This window comes from Hippoglossus hippoglossus, chromosome 11 (assembly GCF_009819705.1).
Source record: "Hippoglossus hippoglossus isolate fHipHip1 chromosome 11, fHipHip1.pri, whole genome shotgun sequence".
NCBI classification, from domain to species: domain Eukaryota; kingdom Metazoa; phylum Chordata; class Actinopteri; order Pleuronectiformes; family Pleuronectidae; genus Hippoglossus; species Hippoglossus hippoglossus.
In genome coordinates this window covers 8,430,423-8,453,395 of record NC_047161.1, presented here as the reverse complement: position 1 = coordinate 8,453,395, position 22,973 = coordinate 8,430,423, and the positions used below count along the sequence as shown (strand labels likewise).

The window sequence follows — 22,973 nt, the reverse complement described above, 5'->3', positions numbered from 1 at the left end:
TCACGTTACGTTACGTCACGTTACGTTACGTTACGTTATGTTACGTACGTCACGTTATGTACTTTTCGTTACTTTACTTAACGTTACTTACGTCACATTACGTACTTCACGTTACTTTTCGTTACTTTTCATTACTTTCAAATCAAATCAAAAGAGACTCAAGGCCAATCATATCTCTGTGTTTCTACTAAATAAGAAAAATTGAAGTGACCTACTTTTGGCAATTCAAGTGATGTCCAAGAACAGTGTGATGTACCGGGTTTCACCTGAGTTTTAAAAGGGCCAATAATTTACTCCTGGAACACTGGGAGAGTTGAAGTGCTTTTACATCATCTGTGGGACAGCCACTCTAAAACAGTGACTGTGACATTAGCAACAGTGTTTTGTTCTCATGCACATTCAACTAAAAAAGACAAAAAATGTCCAAAGAAGAAATAAATGAAATGTGCTTATTTAAACTTGATTTATTCATGTAAAACATAGATTAGCTGGTCAGATGTATATTTTAGTATCCACTTTTATAAATGGATAACATACTGGGGTCCATGCCCTTCTCTAACACCATGTTGCGTGCACTTCTGAGCACGCCAGCTGAGTTGTGCCATAGGGAATAGGTCTGTGAGGACAGCGCTTTGTCGCCACCCATTGTAAGAATGAGAATACAACAGAGTGTCAAAGAGAGGAGGAGGAGGAGGAGGTAGGCTCCCCTCAGCACTCACTCTCAGTTAAAGTGAGCCCTCTGGTGACAAATGTTAGAACCAACAACCAAAATCCCATTTGCTCTGTGGTGGAGGGTTCAGGGAAGGAATATGAGAACATGTAAGACACATTTAAATAAACTGAATCTATGACGAGTCATTTCAACCAAATGAAAATCGAATTTAAAACTAAAGCTAAAGACGGATCACACAATAGATGGAGGTGTTGATTAGCCGAGTTGGAAATCAAAGCAGACTTATTAAACTGACAATGTAACTAGCAGCAGCTCAAAGAGATGAAATCTGTCCAACTCTCGGTTTCCATTGTGGAGCCACAAGTTAATACTGAGATGCACAACAACACAGAAATATGCTGCATATTCTTCACTTATCTGCCAGTTTATCAGCTAAAACTGTCACAGACTAGTAAAACAGACCAGCAATATATCCCACATCATTGAAGGTTATAGGCCAGATGTTCAGTTATTATTATAATATCATATTATATTATAAGAAGTGTCTCTTATGTAAAGAAACCTGTCTTAAAACAACAGATGCCCATATAAATACTAAACCGGCTTTGCTTGCTGTAATTATTTCTCTTGTGTATTCACCATTAATAGATTTTAGATTACTGAGATACTACTTTGCTGTAAAGTTACGTCTTTCAGCAGTTATTATGAGCTTCGAGCTTCATCAGTACCCGAGCCATAACAGACCAGAGGCTCCTTCCCGTACTGATTGACAGCTGTGAGCTCCAACCACTGACTTTGGCCTCCTCTGATTGGTTGGAAGTAGGAGGCTCGCTCAGAAACAGAGAGAATATCTCTGCACTACTGAAGGACGGACGGATGGACGTCTGTCTGTCTGTATTTTTTTTTTTTCCTGTCAATCCTGACCTGAACAGCTCCATATATTAATATTAGTGCAGGGTCATAGCGCCACCTACTGATCAGTGTGAATATTCAGTTGTGCTAACATTGTCCAATTTAAACAAAATTGCTCACGCTACATCAGAGCCCCTACTTGAACAGATCTATATGTCTGTATGTAATAATAGTGATGGAGCCACCTACTGGCAACAGGAAGTAAGCTTTGTTTTACAACTATCATTCGATTTACATGTAATTCTCACCGTGTGATCTGTAATTGATTGCGTGGACCGTAATGCGCAATTAGTAGACAAGGATCGACGTCGCGTGACAGACGCAGGAAGTGAAGCGTTTATCCTTCCCGCAGTGTGCAAAACACATGCAACGCGGAGCCGTGTGCCCGTGAGAGCGATCGCTCTCTCCACCAACCGCAACAGGTCCCGAGTTGCGTGTGCTCGGGCCCGTTCAGTCCGACAACGTAGCCCTAGTTATTGTTGTTGTTGTTGTTGATGTTTAACTAGAACTTGCACTTTGGCACTCTTACAATTATTTATCACTTTCTTTCTTTTCTGTTTTTGTGCGTTATTTTTTATTTAATTTAATTTCTTTTTTTTAATTTCCTTTTCTTTTGAAGGTAATTCAACATGTTTCTGTTTTTATCTATATTGCATGTAAAGGACTATCAGCTGCATTCCCTGTATAAAAGGTGCTCTACAGATAAAGTTTATTATTATTATCTTTCAGTCTGCTGTGGGTTGTGGTCTGTATCAGGAGAGCTGGGGGCCCCCTGTCTTTCTATACCCAGGGGCCCATCTTCTCACGGACCCCACTGATGCTCCACCATCACCACTAGTAACGAATCAAAGCCTCGATCAAAGCCAAGTTTGGCAACAACATCCCGCGCGCGCCCACGGTCACCTCTCGGTGGCTGCAGGTTGCGGTGAACGAGCGGTGACGCGCGCGCAGCCGGCTCTCCATTACCGTTAATAACGTTATCTCTGGCGTCACTCATCCCCCCCGACGACGACCGCTGCTGCCGCCGCCGCTGCTGCTGCTGTCTGCCCGGGGAGGAGGAGGCGGAGGCGGAGGAGGACGGGACTGCGGTGCAGGTGCTCCGCTGCAACTGAGAGAAGGGACTGTGAAGTTTGAGGAGGAGGAGGAGGAGAAGGAGGAAGGTGAAGCACAGCGCCCCGGAGTGTTTTACATCACTTCAACCGCCATTGTTTTGTTTCTTTAACGGTGATGGGATTCCTCCAGGAGCGACCCGCCGCCTAACCCCAGCCCGAGTCCGAGGTAAGAGGCAAGTGCCGCTGAACTAACGGATAACAGATAGCGGGGCTCATTGTTGTGCGGGGCTGTGGACGCTCGTGTGGCGGCTTTGTGTGGGAGTTTTTTCGGTGGGGGGGGGGAAAGTTAGCTGCGACCATCCCGTCCGGGGGAGGCTGTAACGCGGATGTCAGTTATAGTGAAACGTCGCCAAGTCAAGTGTCCTCCGCGGCCGCCGGAGCCTGACCCCGCGTTGTTGTCCCCCCCCCACCCACCCACCCGTCGTTATCAGGCGGGTTGTAATGTCTTTGCCGGGTGTTTGGCTCGGCCGCGGAGCGAACACTGTCAACGCACGCAAACTTGTGGTTAAGTGAGCGCAAACGGGACAGACAACAAGGCTGCCATTGTACCGGATCAGCGGCGGATTAACGGAATTCCTCTTTCTCTGAACCGTCTGAATGGCCTCCAGTCTCCCTCTCTCTCTCTCCCTCCCTCGCTCCCTGCCTCCCTGGCTCTCGGGTTTATATCTGATCCAAACATTTAGCACTTGGGAGAAACTGACCCACCAGCAGCAGCAGCAGCAGCTCGACCCGGGATGAGCTGCGGGGGAAACATGTGGATGGGACGGTGCTGCCCTGCACACTGGGTGGAGGTGTTGTTGTCAGGGCATGTGGCAGGAAAGCTGGTGATTAGAGAACAACCAGGCTGCGTCTAATACTCATCGTGCCATTCACAACGTGTCAGAAAGCAGGGAAACAACAAAAAAAAAGACCTGTCACAAGTACACAAAGGTGATTAAGTTGCTTTGCTTTGTGTAAGAATCAACAGGAAGTAGAGCTGTAGAGCTGTAAATCCAAATGATGTTTCACTTTATAACTGACACGATTAATCAATTATCCAAATAGTTCTCCGTTGGTTTTCTTGGTTCGCTGCAGGGACATGTGGCTGTGCTTTGAACTGTACACATTAAAGGAGCATGTGTCTCATGTGTGTCAGATTGCGTGTTGTCGCACATCTGATCATCGCCTGTGAAGGATAAAGATGGAGATGTAGGCTGCGAAAAAGTCTAATTACGTCCCACACACAACCCTGAACTCTGCCCATGTCAGCTCTTGCGTTCGATCACTCGCAGACGACAAATAAACAAACCTGTCTCTATCCGTTCCTCCCTCCTCCACCCCTCCTTCCTCCCGTACACTTGCACATCATGCACAACATGCACCATCCCTGCCCCCCACCCCCAGTATGTGGTCAGCCAACATGTGGGGAGGTAATCCCAGCTATTAGGGTAATCTCCTCAGCATGACGATCAATAGGGGAGGGTGTGCATGTGCGACGACTACCAGACATAGTAGCAGGGGGACACACAAAAAAATCGTGCTAAAGAAAAATGATTTAATCGTGTAGACTGGGTCAGGAGACTGGGGTCTGGACAGGGGCTTGATGCTGGGATGGGGGGAAGGGTGCAGACAGAGCAGACAGGAAGATGTGTGGGGTAAGGCCCATCTCCACTTTGGGCAGCTCCCCTCGTGTGACAATGGGCTGGGGCAGTTTTGTTTTTTCTCGATCTGACTCAAATCAAAAGAAAGATACGGCCGCACATCTGGAAGCAAAAGCATCAAATAGACGGTGACACAGCCACTGTTGTGAGAAAGCAAAAAAATGGATGCAAATACAATCAATAACATATATGGAATTTATTGTTTATTAAAGTATGTAGTGACAAAAGCATCTCTTGTGCAAGATAAAACTGAGGAAAATATTATGTTTCACATGCTTTAATCAAACAATAATAGTTACAAGCTGTTGTGGAAATAAATGACACTAATCACATGAAAACTAAGCTTTCGAGTGTTGAGATGAAGTCGCTGATTCTGCAGGGAGGAAAACACAAGGGAGACTTTTCAACATGTCTCGTATGACACTTGTGCAAGTAGGATCATCACTTGATGAAGGCACATGCAAAACCAGTAAGTTAATCAGTTATGACAACAACATCTCTATCTTATCAAACCCTTTTTCCACTTGCTGTCGATACCCACACCCCCAAAAATCCATTCATCTGGTTTGTAATTATGAAACTCTTAATTGTTAATTACCTTGTTGTTACTGGCTGTGCATCTACAGGTAAAACGCAGCACAACAATCTCACGGATATGTTTTACACGGCTCCAGAATTTAACAAAACAAATCTCCTGAGCAGGTTGATTTTTCTGTGAGTATGACAGTTAATTAACTCATCTGCACTATATTTAAGTAGAAAATATGGATATCAGCTTCTGAATGTATACAGGTGCACATTCTGCTGAGTGTGCGTCCTCTCTTCTGATGTTATTACCTCCGAGCAGAGCATGCAGATGGACCATACTGGATTCAGCCTCGTGTTAACATATGCTAGCTGTCGCTCCCATGTCGTCTCTCTCTGTGTGGGTCGTGGTACCTGCACCTTCAGGCCCTAAATGTGGATCTATTTACAGAGGGACTACATGTGTGAACAGATGGGAATAAAAGCGCTTATGACATGTATCCTTTAAAACAGCAACTAAAAGACTAAGATAGTTGCTGAACCATGTTATAGAAAGCCAAGTTATTTAAATAGAATTGAAAAAACAAGTTAATTTGCTAGTAAGCAGATCAATGGAAAATACAAACCTATTATATAATATCTAAGTATTTTGGAACAATCCAAAACTGACACGTTTATTACTGGATGTTAACTTGAGCTTTGTATTTCACAGACGGATTAATCAGGAAATTGGTTTGCTTTCTTTCATGAAAAAGTTGAATTAATCAGTGCACATCTCAAAAAAGTATTTGGAAAAAAGGGGGATATCACAGTAGTAACTATGTCAATGTACCTGCTACTGCAAATAGTATTTATTCTTCTAAAAGGAACTGTCATCTAATTTTGAAATATTGCTTTAACGAAGTGCAACATTCGTCACTGTTCAGGATGCAACCTTTCTTCCGTAACACAAAAATATTAGTGTGAGTCAGTATTGAATGGACTGAAAAGATTCCCCAGTTTGTGATGAATGAGGAGAAAATAGACAGAACTTGCCCTTTAAGTCTCCAGTGGAGGAACTGGAGTGCAAACACCGACAAAATGTCCAGATGGAAGATGGGAGGGATGAGTAAGGCGTTCACAGATCCCTTCTGTTTGGCCCCATTGAGGCAGAGGGAGACGAGATTGGATGGGTCTGAGGGAGTCGGGTTACTATCGGCCCATTCTACTCCAAAGAAGCGGTGGTGTAAAAGATGCAATACCCCTAAGGAAACCTAATCCAGACCCTGCTGCCAGCTGTCATTCTTTTGCTCCAGGGCAAAATCGCTAAGCAGGTATCGCCTTACCCCTCCTCAATCCTTACCTTAATCATAGCACAGTATGGGAAGGAGAAGGGCAATTTTGATCTTATACACGAATAAATATCCACATTATATACCATGAAAACAACAAACCTATAGGCAAGGTCAGGTTAAAAAGTTCTTATAAATAGTTGTGAGGTTTTGCTGTAGGTTTATTGAAATTGTATTTTAAAAAAACAGTGGCATTCATATCAGTCTTATCTAAAACACAGAGGAGAAATGTAAACACTCCAATCTGTAGCATTAACACTTGAGGGGATATAATACCCATTTACTTCGACTCCCACACGTATGATAATAATGTGTTGAAACCGTCAGTTACACTGTTGAGTTAACTGTATCACAACTGTTTGAGGTAATCAAGATAAAAGGGAAGTGAGATTTATCAAGTTCTATTGTCAATAGTGAAGTGTTCAATGTTCAACTACAACTGAAGGTTACATCAGAGTTTCTGATCTTAAAATTGTTTCATTGAAGATGAATCAAGTACAACTGTAAGAGCTCTGCATGTTTCATTCTCCAGGTCAGAACAAAACCACAAAAGAGATTTAGAGCTGAAACGACTTGTCTATTAACCGAAATGCAGATACGAAGAAAAACAGTTCCCTTCACTAAGGAGGTTATGTGTTCACCCCTGTTTGTTTGGTCTGATTATAAACAGGATTACACAAAATCAACATAACGGATTTTCATGGAACTGGTTGGAAAGATGCATTGTGGGTCAGGAAAGAGTCCGTTAAATACAGGTACAGATCAGGCGGTGGATGCTAAAATCTTTCATAAACATTGTGGCGTTTTTCATAATTTTCACCATTTTCCCAGGGAATAATTCATGGATCTTGATGAAAACAAATCAGTCATATTAAGGGAACTAATATCTATGTGTGAGTAAAAGTTGGTGCAGCTTGATTGAATTAAAGAGGGCTGTTGGCCTTGGAGGAGGTATAAGCTCTACTGAGTAACATTCAAGCTACTATTTGTATAATCCGCTAATTATTGAAGCAATTTTTTGAGCAAAACATTTCCAATTTCCAGCTTCTGAGTTGTAAGAATTTACTACTTTTCTCTTTGTTGCAGTAAAGTGGGTATTTTAGATTTTTTGAGTATTAATTAAACATTTCTTACATTTGATATACCAAATAATTTAATGATTGAGCGAGAAACAAAAATGGCATCTGAGTTCATATTGAAAATCCTAAATTGCATCCCTAGTGAGATTGTTTCCTTCTCTAATAGAACAAACACTATATATTTTTTGTACACAAAATACAATTTCCTTTTTTTTTTTATTTGAAAAGTGTTCCTGTTTTAAAAAATACTCTTCTATAATAGAACACCATTTTCCAAAAATGGCAAAGTAGCTGGAGTAACATGAATATTGCTTATTGCTAAGTGTACCATAACATGCGGTACATTTAATCTGTGTTAATCTTTTGATGGTTTCTGTTGATTGCATCGGCAGTGTGATCTGTTGAAATCAAAGACAGTGTTTAAATGTTCACCTGCCAAAAGACAGTCGAGAGGAAAGACGGCGTCAGGAAGACTGATAAAGAGAAAGACAGAAAGCAGAGTGATCGAGAGACGTAAAGAGAGACATAAAGAGAGACATAAAGAGAGACTGTCAGCGCGAGTCTGAGCTGACCTTGCCATGATAATCTAATCCCTGTCGAGAGTGCTTTTTTTAGAGAGCAAGTTAATGCCAGCAGATTATACTCCAGTGTCTCCAACACTAGCCAATCCACACAGAAAAGAGAGTTGGGTTCATTGTGGATCCTCACACTTACCATAGTGGATACATTACAGTTACCAGAGTCATTTGAAAAGGTCTTAAGAGATCGCATCTCCTCACCTTTGCCTTCCTGCTTTCATTGGAATCGTTACTGATGTCTGCATTTGGGTTTGCATCACACATTCAGTGTCTTTTACCCACAGAGTAATTGTTTATGTTTCAAATACAGGTACTCCTCTTTGTCGAAATCTCTTTCCTGTGTGTGCTTCATTGCACTGAGGGGGCATGCACGAAAAAAGACCACTCATTGAGCAGCTCATCTCATGCTATGAAGAGTAATCCGTGTACATGTTGTGTAACTGAGTGGAGAGTTGGACAAGGAGGGGGATGGGCTCCGATGTGCGCAAGTTTGTCCGTGCTTGTGACTGTTGAGCCCATGGCTGTCTAATCTCTTAGGTACATTAGGCTGTTTGCCCACAGTCCTGTGCAGCTTCACGCTTTTTCGTGCAATTAAGTAACTCGAGGAACGACGCTGAAAACCGTCTTTGGGTTGAGTGTCAATTATGCATCGGAAACAGTGTGTACTGAGGTATATTGGTATGTGTCAGTGGCCTACAAGTCATTGAGTGCTTATTATAGTGTGCAACACCGAACAGTGTGTTTCATACAAGGGAAAGAGTGCAGGATTGTTTGGGAGTGATGTGAGTAACACCTTTTTATGTAACCCCCTTTTTATTTCTTTTTTCAAGCACTTTGCTCTAACATAGTTGTTCAGTGGTCACAGATTATTGTTCAGACAATAAGGCACTTTCTATTGCACTCACTATTCCAGTGATGCTCAATGCAAGGTGACGTGAGTCACCTGGGCTGAGGTCTGACTCCAATACATCTGGAATGAGTCATTTCCATCTGTTTCAGCAGTGAATCAGTAATTACTTTATTTTCCTGCATACACTCTGCATACACGCTGTATTGGAACAAGTGAGGCGATAAGAAACCAATTCCTATTCTTGGTCGTGCGTAATGCTTTACAGGTGCTCAATATGGCCGACTGTGTGGTCTGTGACTTCTATTTATAAGTATGGCAGTCCTCTTGCAGTGCCAATCTAGGCTTGCACTTTATGCTGATGCTGAAAGGGTTAATTTTAGTGCACCAACCTTGAGCGGGATATGTTTCTGCTTCAGTTCGAAGGGTTGTAGCACAACCCTAATGGCTTCAGGCATTGGTGATATGAAATTCTTCATTGAAAATCTGACCATCTGTCAATTAAAAATCTTAGAGATTTGATTCTTCAAAAAAATGTGACACGATTTGTTGTGCTTCATTTTGTTCTTTAAAATATCATATATGTGTTGAGCTTCACTAAATTTGCAGAAGCAGAAGGTTCAACATTTTAAAGATGTTAATATATATATCGACCGTATCTCACAAACAAACACGTGGACACTCTTCTAAATGTACCTCGCAATGAGTGAAGGATAATAAGGTCCAAAAGTAAGATACAGCATGAAAGATATAAGTAATTGATTAAATATTGTAATAATCTCTTTACTTCATATATGCTGTTCAATTTTTCTCTCTGGTACATATAGAATCCAATATTTTGACATATATATGTGTACTGTATCTAAAATTGTGTAATAGCAGGCTCAATGTTCTTTAAGAAAACATTTATTTGATTTTGTGCATGGATGCATTGACAGGGGCCACAGCAGACACAGACACAGAGCTGGAGGGATGACCTGAAGATTAAGACAAAAGACATATGTCTTAACAATCTTTTTTTTAAAAAGCCCCTTGTATCTCGACTGCATTTACAACAAAGACAACTTCTCAATCTGTGGATCGGTTTTGTTTTATGCTTTGGTTGTGTATTCAGCTGATGGAGACCGACAGGATTATTGGATACAAAACAGTAGATGTGAGGCTTAGCGACCGACTATGGCTTTGAACACTAGCATAAGGACAGTCACATGCTATCTCCAGTCAGGGGTATGTTGGCACAGGTTTGTTGCTGGTTGTTGAGAATATTTGGATGACTTCAGCACATACACACACACACACACTTCACACAGGCACATATGCATGATGGGAAACACGTCTGTGGTCACAGCATTTTGCAGACACTAGCTATAAGTCTATATTTCATTTCTGCATTTCAACAAATAGAAAATAAGTGTTTGAGATATTCTGGCTTGTTTGATGCTACTAGAATTATTAGTTGCAGTCCTATATGACAAATTCTACTGACAGTCCCTGGCAGGAAATTACACCCTCAGTTGGGTGCAGCGACCAGGCACACGAGGAGTGCACGCACATACAACAGTGGATATTTTCATTCAAGTACACGCACACACACACACACACACATCACAGCACACAGGCTCTCAGCATCAGTGCCCTGACCATAGGGAGTTTGTGCTGAGCTGGTTGGGACGTCAGGATGAATCAATGCGAGGACAGCTGACTGGACATGCCTATTCATCTGCCAAAGAAAAGAGAGAGAAAAAAGCGAGGGATTCTAAAAGAAATGCGCTAAACCCCCGGAGCAACATGTTTGGCTATCTGCATTACTTTACAGATCCTCCAAAGGGCTTTCAGTGTTTGTGGGATGAGAGCAGGAGAGGTGAAAAAACACGGATAAGAAAGACAGAAGGTTCAAAATGTTACATAAAGATTGATTTTGGTCTTGAAAACCATAAACATACACACATTCCCTCATTTATACAAGGTATGTATAATTTATGACGGAGCAACAGTAGGATACTGCAGATGCAAATATATAGAGCACACTAAGCATGTAGGCTGCTTTGACAAAGACCTAAGCTCATACTGTAGAGGCGGCTAACTCCACACTGATGGCCCGTTTATTCCCATCTGTTGCCCTCAGCTCTCTGACTTTATCCCCATTGTGTTAACTCATTACATTCGCCTTAACCTCAACCCCTTAATTGCCACCCTCCAGTTTCTCTTGCACAACCTCCCCCTCTTGAAGACAGTGTGCCACATTGCCCATGCACTAATCTGATGGCGTCTGCCTACCAAACACCTGCCATGTCCGGAAAAACCTACCAAACTCCTCCCATATTCCAGATACTGCACCCCGGAGCAGGCAGGCATGCATGCATGCATGCGGACAGATGCGACTGGATGCAAATACAGATAATTAGACAGGCAATCTCATCCCCTGAAAATCATACTAGAGTCGGCCTGTTTTTTTTCTGGCCTCTAAGTGCTCGTGCACCTAGTTTTTCCTCACGTTTTGAGCCTGACAAGACAAACAAGAGTTGTCCTTTGTCCTGCCTCTCTGCTCAGACTTGTATTCGAAGACAGTGACATGTAGGCCCAGGCCTCTTTGCTTTAACAATAACTCTCTTGACCCCCCAATGAGGGGTGGAGGGCCAGACATGAGGCGATGTGACAGTTCTAGTGCGGCCAACACAATAGCAGGTTTTTCTTTTGACTGCCTGGCTGGCTGGCTACACACCACAGATTACTTTCTTTTGCTATTAACAATCTAACAGATAGTCAAATTTGCCTGAGGAACATGTTCAACCACATCAGAGTGTGCAATGATACTATTTTTAAAAATAGAGTACAACCAAGGCTTGTTTTGGTTCAGGGTGGATTTGTTCTGGGTCAGATGTCTCAGAAATATCAGAGCCTCTTATGTCAAGGTTATCTTCCAGGTCGCTGGCATAGTTAAGCCCACATCTATGATTGTAAATTATAAAAAAGGATTAAAACATAATGGTTAACACACAAGGTCATAAGTGACAGCGAGATGACAATAAAAATGCAGATGTCCCTTGTTACCTTTAACCACAATCTTTACTCCAACGTAGAATCAGGGCTGTGTCTGGTCTTTGTGCGAGTTTGTAAAATGAAGTTTGTTGATAATGTGTTATTGATCGTGAATTAGAGTGGACTGCCCCTCGGGGTCCATCCTGGTCGGCCAGGAATGAATACATCTCTTCATGCTTCACCTCATGCACTCAATTTCGACATAGGAAACCAAAGGACACACACGCATTTTGAGACACTGACCCGAGCTCTAATACGTACAGACAGGCGTCGCTCTTCCACTAAGGGACAAAAGGTTATTCTAAAATCTGTGTGATGCAAATTGCCTCAGTGGGCCATCTCTCCCACAACAGAGCTTGTGGTTTTGACACATGCTGAGTGAAACTGCCTTACATGTCACTGTTGGTGTATTTACAGGAAAACCAGCCTCTGCATTTCTGCATTCAAGTTGTCTGTACCTTGAATTAAAGAGGAAATTAAAAAAAAATGTAACTCATCCCCTGACTGATGATTAAACGAAGTAATCACGGATTTCTGAAAAAACTTTATTTATTACGGCCCATCCTTATTTACTATATTCTGTGGCATTTAGGGTTTTATGAAAGGAAACACGCGAAGAAAGTATCAATAAAGACTTTTATATCAGTTGTAGGCCTTACATGTTTAGTTATCTCTGTAATTAGAAATCTAACCTTGACCTCAAACCTTACTGAGACATTTCTGATATAGTTTAACTATCTATCACAAATATTCAAAGTATTTCAAACTAAATAACAGTTGTTCTGTGTATAACAACAGCTTCAATAGGCAATGGATTGGTATTAATATAATAATATATAAGTAAATATATTTTATTATTTATAAAATATAAAAAATGTCTGAATTTGATTACAAGGTAAATATTGCATGTCTAATAAATGTATTTTCTATTTTCAGGTTTTCTTCCCAAAAGAAGACAAAGATCAGGATGGACAATGAAGCTGTAATGTTTTGCAACTTTTTGACGCCTGTTCTGAGAGCTCACTAACTTCTGGAACATAAACTTTGCATAGTTTGAGGATTTATTACACGGCTGTGGTTATTGTGCTCCAGGAAAAGTAATGGAGACAGAAGAGAGGGAAGACGTTTCTCAAAAACGCACAGCTAGTATAAAGGCTGAGGCAGAGGAAGATGCAACCTCTGGACACACGTGTGGGGTGTGTGGTCGCAGCTTTCCACTTCTCAGCTCTCTGTCCCAGCACATGAGAAGACACACAAGAGAGAAGCCCTACAAGTGTCCATACTGTGAGCACAGGACGGCTCAGAAGGGCAGTTTGAAGGCCCACATCCGAAGCCATAAACTGGGCCTGTTGGGCCACAATCCCAGTGTCAAGGAGGGGGACGTAAATAAGGAGGAGAAAGATAACACTGAGACCCCTGATCCTCCTGAAATCGTCCCCAAATCGGACAAAGCTCACAATGTCAACGGGAAGGTGAAAAAGAAAGAAACCAAGAAAAAAGTGAAGAAAAAAGACAGCGTCCAGGCTGATGATGCCGAGTCTTTTACCTGCGCCATTTGTGGCCAGGTTTTCCCTCAGGTACTGCTCCTTAAATCCCACATGAAAAGACACCGCAACGGCCAGGATCACGGTTGTCGGATATGTGGACGTCGCTTTCGCCAGGCGTGGTTCCTCCAAAGTCATATGCGCATTCATCGGGTCAAAGACCAGTTGCAGGGCGGCAGAAGCAACGAGCCGCCTGCTACAATCAATGGAGTTCCCCAGGACCAAGCATCCCTGATAAATGAAGAGTGCCTCTATGAGCTCTGCGCTGGCTGCGGTAATTTCTTTTTTGACCGCAAGACGTTGCAAACACACGAGAAGCTACATAAACTGAACCACACTCAAACACAAAATCCACCACATGAAGACGCTGAAGCCTCTGAGCTGCAAAATACTAAGAGCCATTTTTTGGAAAGTTTGAACCTCATACGTGTCGGGGAGAGTTATGCATCTGAGGAAGAAACCGTGGGCACGAGAATTGCAGAGCTGGATCCAGTTTGTAGTTACCAGGCGTGGCAGCTGGCCACAAAGGGACGACTAGTAGAGGCCACCGAGAAATGTCTGGGATGGGAGGAAAGACTTGCTGATGCTGAGGTGGCATACGACATGGACAAGGGCGAGTATGTTCCCCTGAAGCAGGAGAAGAAGAGGAAGCAGATCGACTCCTCCGGCTCCAACACTAAGAAGAAGAAGGGGGACACAGGCCTCGACCACACGGCAAACAGCCTGGCTCATGCTAAAGGAGGTGACAAGAGGATATCCCAGAAGGATCGGATACTGTTGAATGGACTTGGTCATGCATTCTATGAAGCGCTGCATAATAAGAAGGTCAAAGATGTTCATTACTCACCTAAACAGACCAACAGCATCAGGAGCCAAGACCAGGAGGGTAAGTCCAGAACACTGCACCTCATTAGAGCGTTTTGACCACATAGTTGATCGAATTCCTTTAAATTGGGAAACAATAATCAAAGGTCATGTTTGTGGACATTTCATGGGAACCACATTCTTGGACAGACCAAAAGTTTTTGCTTTAAAGTAAGATAAACCAACCAGGCCAGCAATTCAACAGCAATTCAAAACAAATGTAACTACTTTGTATTGGGTGGGAGATGAATTTACTACCATTGTATTGTGAGGAAGGGAGACCTCTAGTGGATTTATATTAAATTACAACTGTATTCAGAGATTGAAAATGAACATCCTAGGTTTTCTCCAGAGGCTTCAAAATAATCTAATGCACTGATAGATTACACAATTCAACTACCTGTTTTGTTGTATTGTGTTTGTTGTATTCATTAATGAAAAAGTTAAAAAGCACAGTTTTGTTACAAATATTTTGGTGGATTTAAAGGGCTTACGATTTAAGAAGGCTCTTTGCACACTTTTTGAGACAGAAGATGACACACAAAAAGATTCATTGGGAATTTGGAATTTTATCCATATTGGAAATGTGGTAAAGAAATCAGAGTTATTTAAATTCATGTACAACACAGTGAATTTGTTTTTGTGTGTAGTTTTCTCTTCAACTTTGCATTTGCTGCAGGTAACATACATTACATGAAACTACTTGCCTAACATAAAAAATATCTTGCTTAGTTAAAGTAGATTTATGGTTGCTGAGGGGAAGGATTGTTACTGGGCTGCTTTATCAACCCATTCACAAATTTGTGTTTAACCAACACAGGATATTAAATTGATCAAGATAACAATCACTAAAGGTTTTTTGGAAAACTTAATTTTCAATAAAAATATTTGTTATATTTTATATGAAACTGACACTAACACACCATCTAATTCTATGTCTGTTCCTTACACTGCTTCTGTTACTCTTACTGCAGATAAAAAACCCTACTTCTGCGAGCACTGTGATTTCCACACTGTTGACGCCTCACTACTCAGGTCGCACCTGCACAAGCACAACCAGGACGTCCTGGGGTCCCAGAGCAAACACGGCACCACTTCGGACAACTTGAGCCAGAGTGGTTCCAAAACCTCAAGATACATGGACTACCTCAGAAACAGGAGTGTACTACTCAGTCAGCCATACTGGAATCCTTACCCATGTTTGCCCAGCCAGAGCTTAATAGAGTCAAATGTTAAAACGGAAAAGTCAAGTGTTACAGAGGTAAAGGGAAAAGACTTACCACTGATGATGCTGGCGGTCTTCTCAATCTGTCTGCGTTGCCTGTAAGTGAAGGAGACGACACTGTTAATTACCCATTAAAAACAGAGGGCCTGGCGAGACATCAGTGCCCTTACTGTTCCCACACGACCGGCTACCCAGAAGTACTGTGGATCCATCAGCGAGTGAACCACAGGGTGGATGGCGGCAGCTCCATGGCGCCCAAGTGGGCACCGTGCATTAACAATCCCAAGAGTTCAAAGGCTGGTGTCTCCCAGTGGAGACGCACTGGGCCTCCTCCGTTCCTCGAAGGCAAGGACTGTCCAACTTTACCAGCCCCAAGAACTCAGCGCACACAGCCCCCAGGCCCCACAACCCCCAGCAAAAAGCACTCAGCAAGCACCCATTCTCAGTCCAAAACCCAGTCAGGTGTCCCCAAGTCCAAGCACCAGTCAAAGGACTCGCGCTCTGTAGAAGGGACATATTCTAGTGCGAGGGTGGGACTCCAACCTCAGAAGAAGTCTGGTGGACATAACCGGGCAGCAGAGGGGGGAAGTAAAGGCTCCAGCGTACAAGCTACTTCATCGAGCAGTACAGTGCACAACAAGAGCGTCTCTAGTTTCCAGCCAACCAGCAGCCCCAAGCACAGAGGCCACAGGGCGGCAGTGGAGGGGAACTTCCCTCAAGAGGGTTTGGGTTTTATGCTGGCCAGGAGCCATGGTGGGACTTCTAACATGGCTGCTGACAGACTCAATCCCCGCAGGCAGTCATGTGACTCCTCCTCAGGGCTCAAGGGTCCTGATCTGTGGGCTGCCATGAACATGTGGGGGCTACACGGAAGCAAAGCCTATTTAGATCCACTCCTTTTTGCTCAGGGAAAGAGTGAGTCAACAGTAGAAATGCCAATGGACGTTGATGTTCTGAGTCTCCTGAAGAACTACAGTCCTCACGACCTGGCTGCTATCTATCAGCACTGGGGGTTCATCGACCCCCGGATCGATCCACAAGGTGAGGAGGACCTTTAGTTTTATATTTTCTTTGTAGGCAGAGAGAACAAACTAAATACTGTTTAACTAAAGTTCATAAAGACTCATCTAGATTGATTGTTAATGTTGTGATGTTTAAATGGACATGTCACATTTCAAGTCTTTGGAATGTTAATCAAACCTGCTGAGTGGAATATTTATAATGTTGTTACACTTATTTTTACAGCAATGTTGACGTTAAATGGAAATTTTGGAAACGAAGTCCATTCCTCTTCTGAAGCTTCCAAACAAGTAAGTTTCCTCTGCAGCATTCACTGACACTACGTAGGTTTGGATTGAAAGCAAATGAGTGGCTACTTAAAAGTATATTTCTTTAAACTTATCTTCCTCAATTAAATTACATTTTATCAAGATATTCATTTTTATATTGAAATTTACCCACAAATTTTAAAAATAAAAGCATTTCTTACTCTAAACAGTAAAAATAAAGGTCTGTTTTACAGCTGACAAACATTAATGTGATTAAACCTTTAACAGAATCAGGAAACATTACAATTTTAGATAAAGTCATTGAGTGTCAGTTCTAAAATCCTACTTTTGCCTTAATTAAAGTTTAAAAACTAAAATGTGCAACTTAAGGCAGTCAACATCAAACGTGATCCATCACTAGAGCAACATAAAAGTCCCGACCATCTCCACTAACTGTCCCTGTCCTCCTGTTTGTGCCTTGTCTGTGTCTGAAGAGTCTGTCTCACGTGCGTCTGCGTGTGTTCATGTGTTAGCGTGTCCGCCTGTCAACTTCCACAACCTGGCTGTCTCCTCCTTCGCATTTCCGTAAGAGGCTCTGACAAGGAAGAGGCAAACAAATAAGGAAAAAAAAAGACACAGTTGTGCCCCTCAGGGTAAAACTCGCCCAGCATCACCATATTGTGTGTCATCAGCCGCCTGTCAGTCAGGCCTACCCTGATGCTACCTACAACTGCTCTGTCTTTTCCCCCTAGAGGAATGTGTGGGTAACTTCTTAAACACAGGAGATTGGCAGCATCTCCTTCTGTAGGGGTGAGGAATTATAAATCAGATGAAATGAACATGGATGACACTGTGGGTGATATTAAACAGTATCCTGGGAATATATTTTTTCTGGAGGAGCTGACAAATTATGAAAGATGTTTATTTTTCTTCATCATACATGTTTATTTTGTTATGTCTCCTTGTCTAAAAATGTTTGTTACTATTTTCTTTGTGTGTGTCGTACTTTGGCTGGACCATCATCATATTAGATTAGATTGAGCTATATGGAATTTCATTAATGGTTTTAAGTGGGACATTTCTAAAGCTTTGATAGTTATGACATCTCATTTTGAACATCTGTTCATTTGGGCTTCTTTAAAGAAAGTTGGTCAAGGACGTATTGAAAAAGTGAAACAAATAAACTAGTTAATGTTTGTAACATATTTAAGTCAACCATTTAAAAAGAACAAACCTAAACCTAGATGATAAATTTAGATTTGAAAAACAAGATTTGAAAGAATATACATATATCTAGCATCCTCCATTAAAGACAACAATTAAAAAAACAAAATAGTTTGTCGCTTTAATAATGGTTGAGATATTAGGATATTAGAATATTCCGAATTGCGATTTGCACATCTTATATATTATTAGATAATGTGAATGTATATTGTGTGTGCACACATACTCACACTGCTGGATCTAACTGCTGCACCTCTAACTCTGTGTCCTGCAGTCAAACAGCCGCTCCACTTCATCCTCAGGGTCTCTTCATAAAGGAACGTGAAGACACATCGTGTTCCTGTCGGCTTCCAGCGTGCACGATACTAACTGCTGAACAAAGACGCCCGTTGTTCTTTCCAGGAACCAGCCATAACTTCTAAAGGACAGGGGCACAGGTTAATCCACATTATACTGTATGCAAAGCAATGAGGTGGACTCACCTTTTTTTTTTGTCATAATATATGGTTGTTTTATTTGAAGTGTTAGGAATTCATTATTATTTTTTTTTATTTTTAAGAATGTTGATATATTAATTACTGCAACACACATGGATAAACGTTCTCTGGAAATGAGGCAGAACCATTTGGGCTTATTGTAAAAAGGATGGATCCACTGTGTGGGAACAGCAGCACAGGTGGAAATGAACGGAGACACAAGGACATCTGCTGGTTTGGGGCAAGAACAACTTTAACTGGAGAAGGGCCACACAAAAAAATCAGACCAAATCTTACAAATAACGATTCTACTAAAACTTTCAGAATTATCAGAAGGATACCTCAGATTTTTTATTTCACTTTTACCTTTTTTATGTATGTTTAAATTTTCAGTTTAATGTTCTTTGTGGAGCTTATAAGCTTATTTTTGGGGTTCTGGATGATTCTTATTACAACAGGGCAATCAAATGATAAAGAGAAATCTGTCCATATTTACAGATTATTCAAACTTGACCTGAGCCTGGAGCTGTCAGTGATTAATGGCCAATTGTTGTTATCCCTGCTCTGTATCATGACAGTGAATACCGAGGGGTTCTCAGTCAGTTATTCAGTTACAGTGAAGCAGCAGAGGATCTCTTCCACAGTCACTAACAAAGCACATCACCATCCTCCCTCTGCCACCACCAGCTTAATTAGAGCTAAACTAAGCTGTAGCACTATTAAGTCCCCCATCCCACACAGGTTTATAAAGGACAGGATGCACTGGTCGTGTTAAACTCAACGATTTGATCAAATGGTTCTGCAGCACAAAATCTGATGTGGTGAACTGGTTCAACTCAAAAACCTGAAACATTTATTCACCTTATTTTGGCCACATCTGTACGATACATATTTTTATTTGTCACTCAAATGAAATATTTTAAAACACAAACACTGTTGAACAAAATATGCCCCACATCCAAAATGTTTCTGGGTCATTCGGTGTGTATTATGTATCAGTGCTGAGGACATCATTAATTTAACAGGGACAAGGTTCACACTCTTTATTTTACAGCCTCAAATAAAACCTCAGACTGTAAATTGGCATCAACTTTGGTAGAATTCAATCCTATTTTGGTCAAACAGCAGAGTCTGTGGCACCATGGCCTTCACCATCAAATATAATTTTATTTATTTCCAAACCATGACTGTCCAGAAGAGATGATTTATTACTCTGAGAAAACAGGAAGAATTAAATTCACCAGTTTGTTGAAACAGGTTTGTGGTGAAAGATGCTTGACTTTGTCCTTTGTGTCTCCGATCAGGAAAATGGTGTAAACATCTTTTCACATTGTTCTTGTTATGTAGCAATTTAATGCTGTAATTTCTTTTTAGAATTAGAAAATGTAGCAGGACTTTCTACTGATGTGGTCCCGACTCACATCTGCCTGAAAAAAAAACTACGGTTTTAAAAAACTGCAGAAATATTTGTTTTTGACTTTTTGGAATTCACCTCATTCTCACTTTGTTTTCCTGTCTTTTCTGTTTGCAGATTTGTTTAGTATGTTTATATTTTAGTTCCACCGATTCAGTGTATTCATCTCCCATAGAGAAATAGTCTATGCATTTGACAGAAAGCCATCGAGTTATGGATTCTTGGGAGATCTTGAGAATACATAAGTTATTGCTGGAGTATTAACTCTGTGACTTGTGTGGAAAATTGTTGTTTTGATAAATATTGTAAATGATAGTTTTATTTAATGGTATTTTTGTTTGATAAGAGTGGTATTAAACACTCCTCAGTACTTGATATTTGTAGCAACAACAGAAAATGTACAAAAAAAATTCAGTTTTTGTTTTTTCCAGTGACACTTGAGGTCAGAGTGCAGGGTCCGCAGGGAGTGAAGAACCTGCAGCGGGTATTATTATTATTATTGTTTTAATTATTTTCATCAGTAGTCTGAGGAGGCTGCTGCAGACAGTTTGGCAGGAAACCACGAGACAGTGAAGTTTTATGTGAGCCTGAACTTAAATGTGAAACTGAAGGTTGAGCTCTTACTGGGTTCAATGTTGTGACTGTGTCGGTATCAGAATTTCTATTTTCACCACTTCTACGTCTGTCTGTAAAATTATTCAAATAAAGTTGGTTAATTCTTGATTTATAACAGTGTCGAGGTTTGTCAATACACCAACACCTCTTACATCTTCTGTCGTCTATCTTTGTGAGGATATAACCTCTGACCCACAACCAACCCTAATCCAAACCTAATCCTTTGCCCGAACCTTCAAAGTCTTAACCCTCATTTTGATGGTGTTAAAGTGACGACTGACCAAATGTCCTGAGTTTTCCAAAATACAAGTGCAGAAACTCCAGCATTCAAATAAATATATAAATGCATCAGTAAACACACATGAACTGTTGATTTGACAGACTCATCTCTGGAGTTTTTGGAGGAATATTGAGAATATTTCATACAAATGATATAAAGCACTGGATCCCGACACTTCTCCAGAGGACCAATCTGAGGGGTCGTGAGTAAAAATAATAAAAGATGCAGCTAGGACCAAAAAAGTTATGTTTTGTTGTTGTTTCTAAACGATAATCTTTACTGGTTGAATATTTAAAAAGTCAAACGAAACTCTGCTTGATGTAAGAGGCCACAGAAGGATCACATGTTCAACTAGCTTCATTTTAAAGGATCGCAAACAGGTCGGGGAACAACAGAGATTCAAAAAGGTATTTTATATTTTGTATTCACGCTTCAAATGATCCTCATACCAAAATGGAGACTTGTTAGTCTTAATTTGCAGATCATTTCCTAATTTTACTTCTAAATCTGATGACTTTATGACTTCTGTCAGTTATAATCATATTATTATTATTATTATTATTATTATTATCATTTGTCCACAATTCATTCTGTAAAATAAATTGTTTTGGGCCTTATCCTTGCTGCAGTTCACCTCTTCTACCAGCAGGTGGAGGTCAATAACTACAAATGTATGAGATCTGCTTCATTACAAATTCCGCCCCTCTTGGTTAAATTGCTCACCGTCTATATAACTGCTGCATGTGACATTATATTTCTTGTGCCATTTTTTTTTCTTTACCACTAACCCGTATACGTGTTTGCCCTAAAACTCCCACTATAGACTTGTCATAGCACAAAGACAAAGCCTCGAATTATAGATGAGGCCTTATTTCCCTCCTTCACCAGACAGTTCTGTGCCTGCAGGCTTGATTGAGACGTCAGATCTGCTACATCTCAAACTCGGGGCCGAACTGAATCCATGGGAAACTTTTTTGCATTTTAGCTTTTTAAACGTGTCAAGTGTGTAATGTTAACCTTATGGAAAACATAATAAGTCACAGAGTCGCAGAAAAAATGTTTGTATTCTAATATATTTCGTGACGGTCAACATATGCACAGCTGACCTTATCTGGTTGGTGGAAGCCGGAGGAGAAAATAAATACTGAATAAAGGTTGTACTCTCAGCTGCTGTCGTCTGGCACATCCACGACACATGAGCACTTGTGCCACCGTGCATGTGTGTGTCTGTGTGTACACGCTGGTGTGCCTGTATGTCCTTGTCACAATGTGTTTGTCAGCAGGGTTGTGTTATATCTTGGTGCAGTGACAGCATCAGTTAGCTGCCGGAGAGACATCAGAGATCATGTTGCAGTGCCAACAGCAAGAGGGCTGAGGGTTGGTGCCGGCCACGGGGCCTGAGAGTAGATAATGTCAGGCCGCTCGGAGCTGCACAAACGCAGCGGCATATGTTGTCTGACAGGGAAACGCCTGGATGTTGTCGAGCAGAGAGGAGAGACGCACTGGTGGCCGATTGGAGTGACAGCTGTCAGGAGTGTGTTGCACTGCTGTCCTTAGAAGAACCAGTCTGAAGTTAAGACTGGAAAAGTAACTATTCTGGGTGGTTTAAGGTTAGAATTTAGACTAAAAGACAAAGTTTAACAGTGTAGACCTAAAGACAGGGAAGTTGGAGGAATTTACAGACCAGACGATAATGTGGGAAGATAAGAAAACAAATGATGAAGCATCAAATGTATAAAAGGCCAGAAAAATGAACAGAGTCTCGTGGTTCTACAGCTCTGAACCTGTGACTAAAAAAAGTTAGATTAAGTTTGGGACCTGGCTTTTTAAAAAATAACACTATTTGTTTATAGTTTAAGAAGGGGATGTATAAAATAAAAATAATGAAACAATATCTGAGTAGGTGGAGATCATTCATTACACACAGATTTGTATTCAGATGCCACAAGGAAACAACAATGGTCCCCACAAACCTACGGCCATTGACCTCTTCGTTATAGGAGATTTCATCGGTCCAGTCATACGAAATTTTTTGACATGTCTTAATTTAGGCGTACACCTTTTTTTTTTAGCGTGCAGTCACATTTCCATATAAAAGTACATTTAAATTCCTGTCAAGTCTCTGTGAATTGCAGCGTCTCAGTTTCAGATGCCGACTGTGACAGTAATGACTAGACACTGGGCTGGAATAGTGACAGTCGGACACTGGTGATAAGGAGATTTCCCTGCAGCCACAGTGTGTGATAGAGATGTCCGGTACATCCCAAAAATGTTAGAGCATAGCATTAAAGTAAGGAGGGTCAGAGATGCATTATTATACTGTAAGA

General features: G+C 41.3%; 1 protein-coding gene across 1 annotated transcript; it reads left to right on the top strand.

The window, feature by feature from the left end:
* Positions 1-2,520: 2,520 nt before the first annotated feature.
* LOC117770313 (zinc finger protein 516-like) lies at positions 2,521-19,311 on the top strand. The gene is given in 6 exon segments (XM_034599624.1): positions 2,521-2,863; positions 12,673-14,166; positions 15,119-15,396; positions 15,399-16,410; positions 16,615-16,679; positions 18,136-19,311. Coding segments are annotated over 5 exon segments (2,736 nt in total). The 5' UTR covers positions 2,521-2,863; positions 12,673-12,836; the 3' UTR covers positions 18,187-19,311.
* The last annotated feature ends 3,662 nt before the right edge of the window (positions 19,312-22,973 follow it).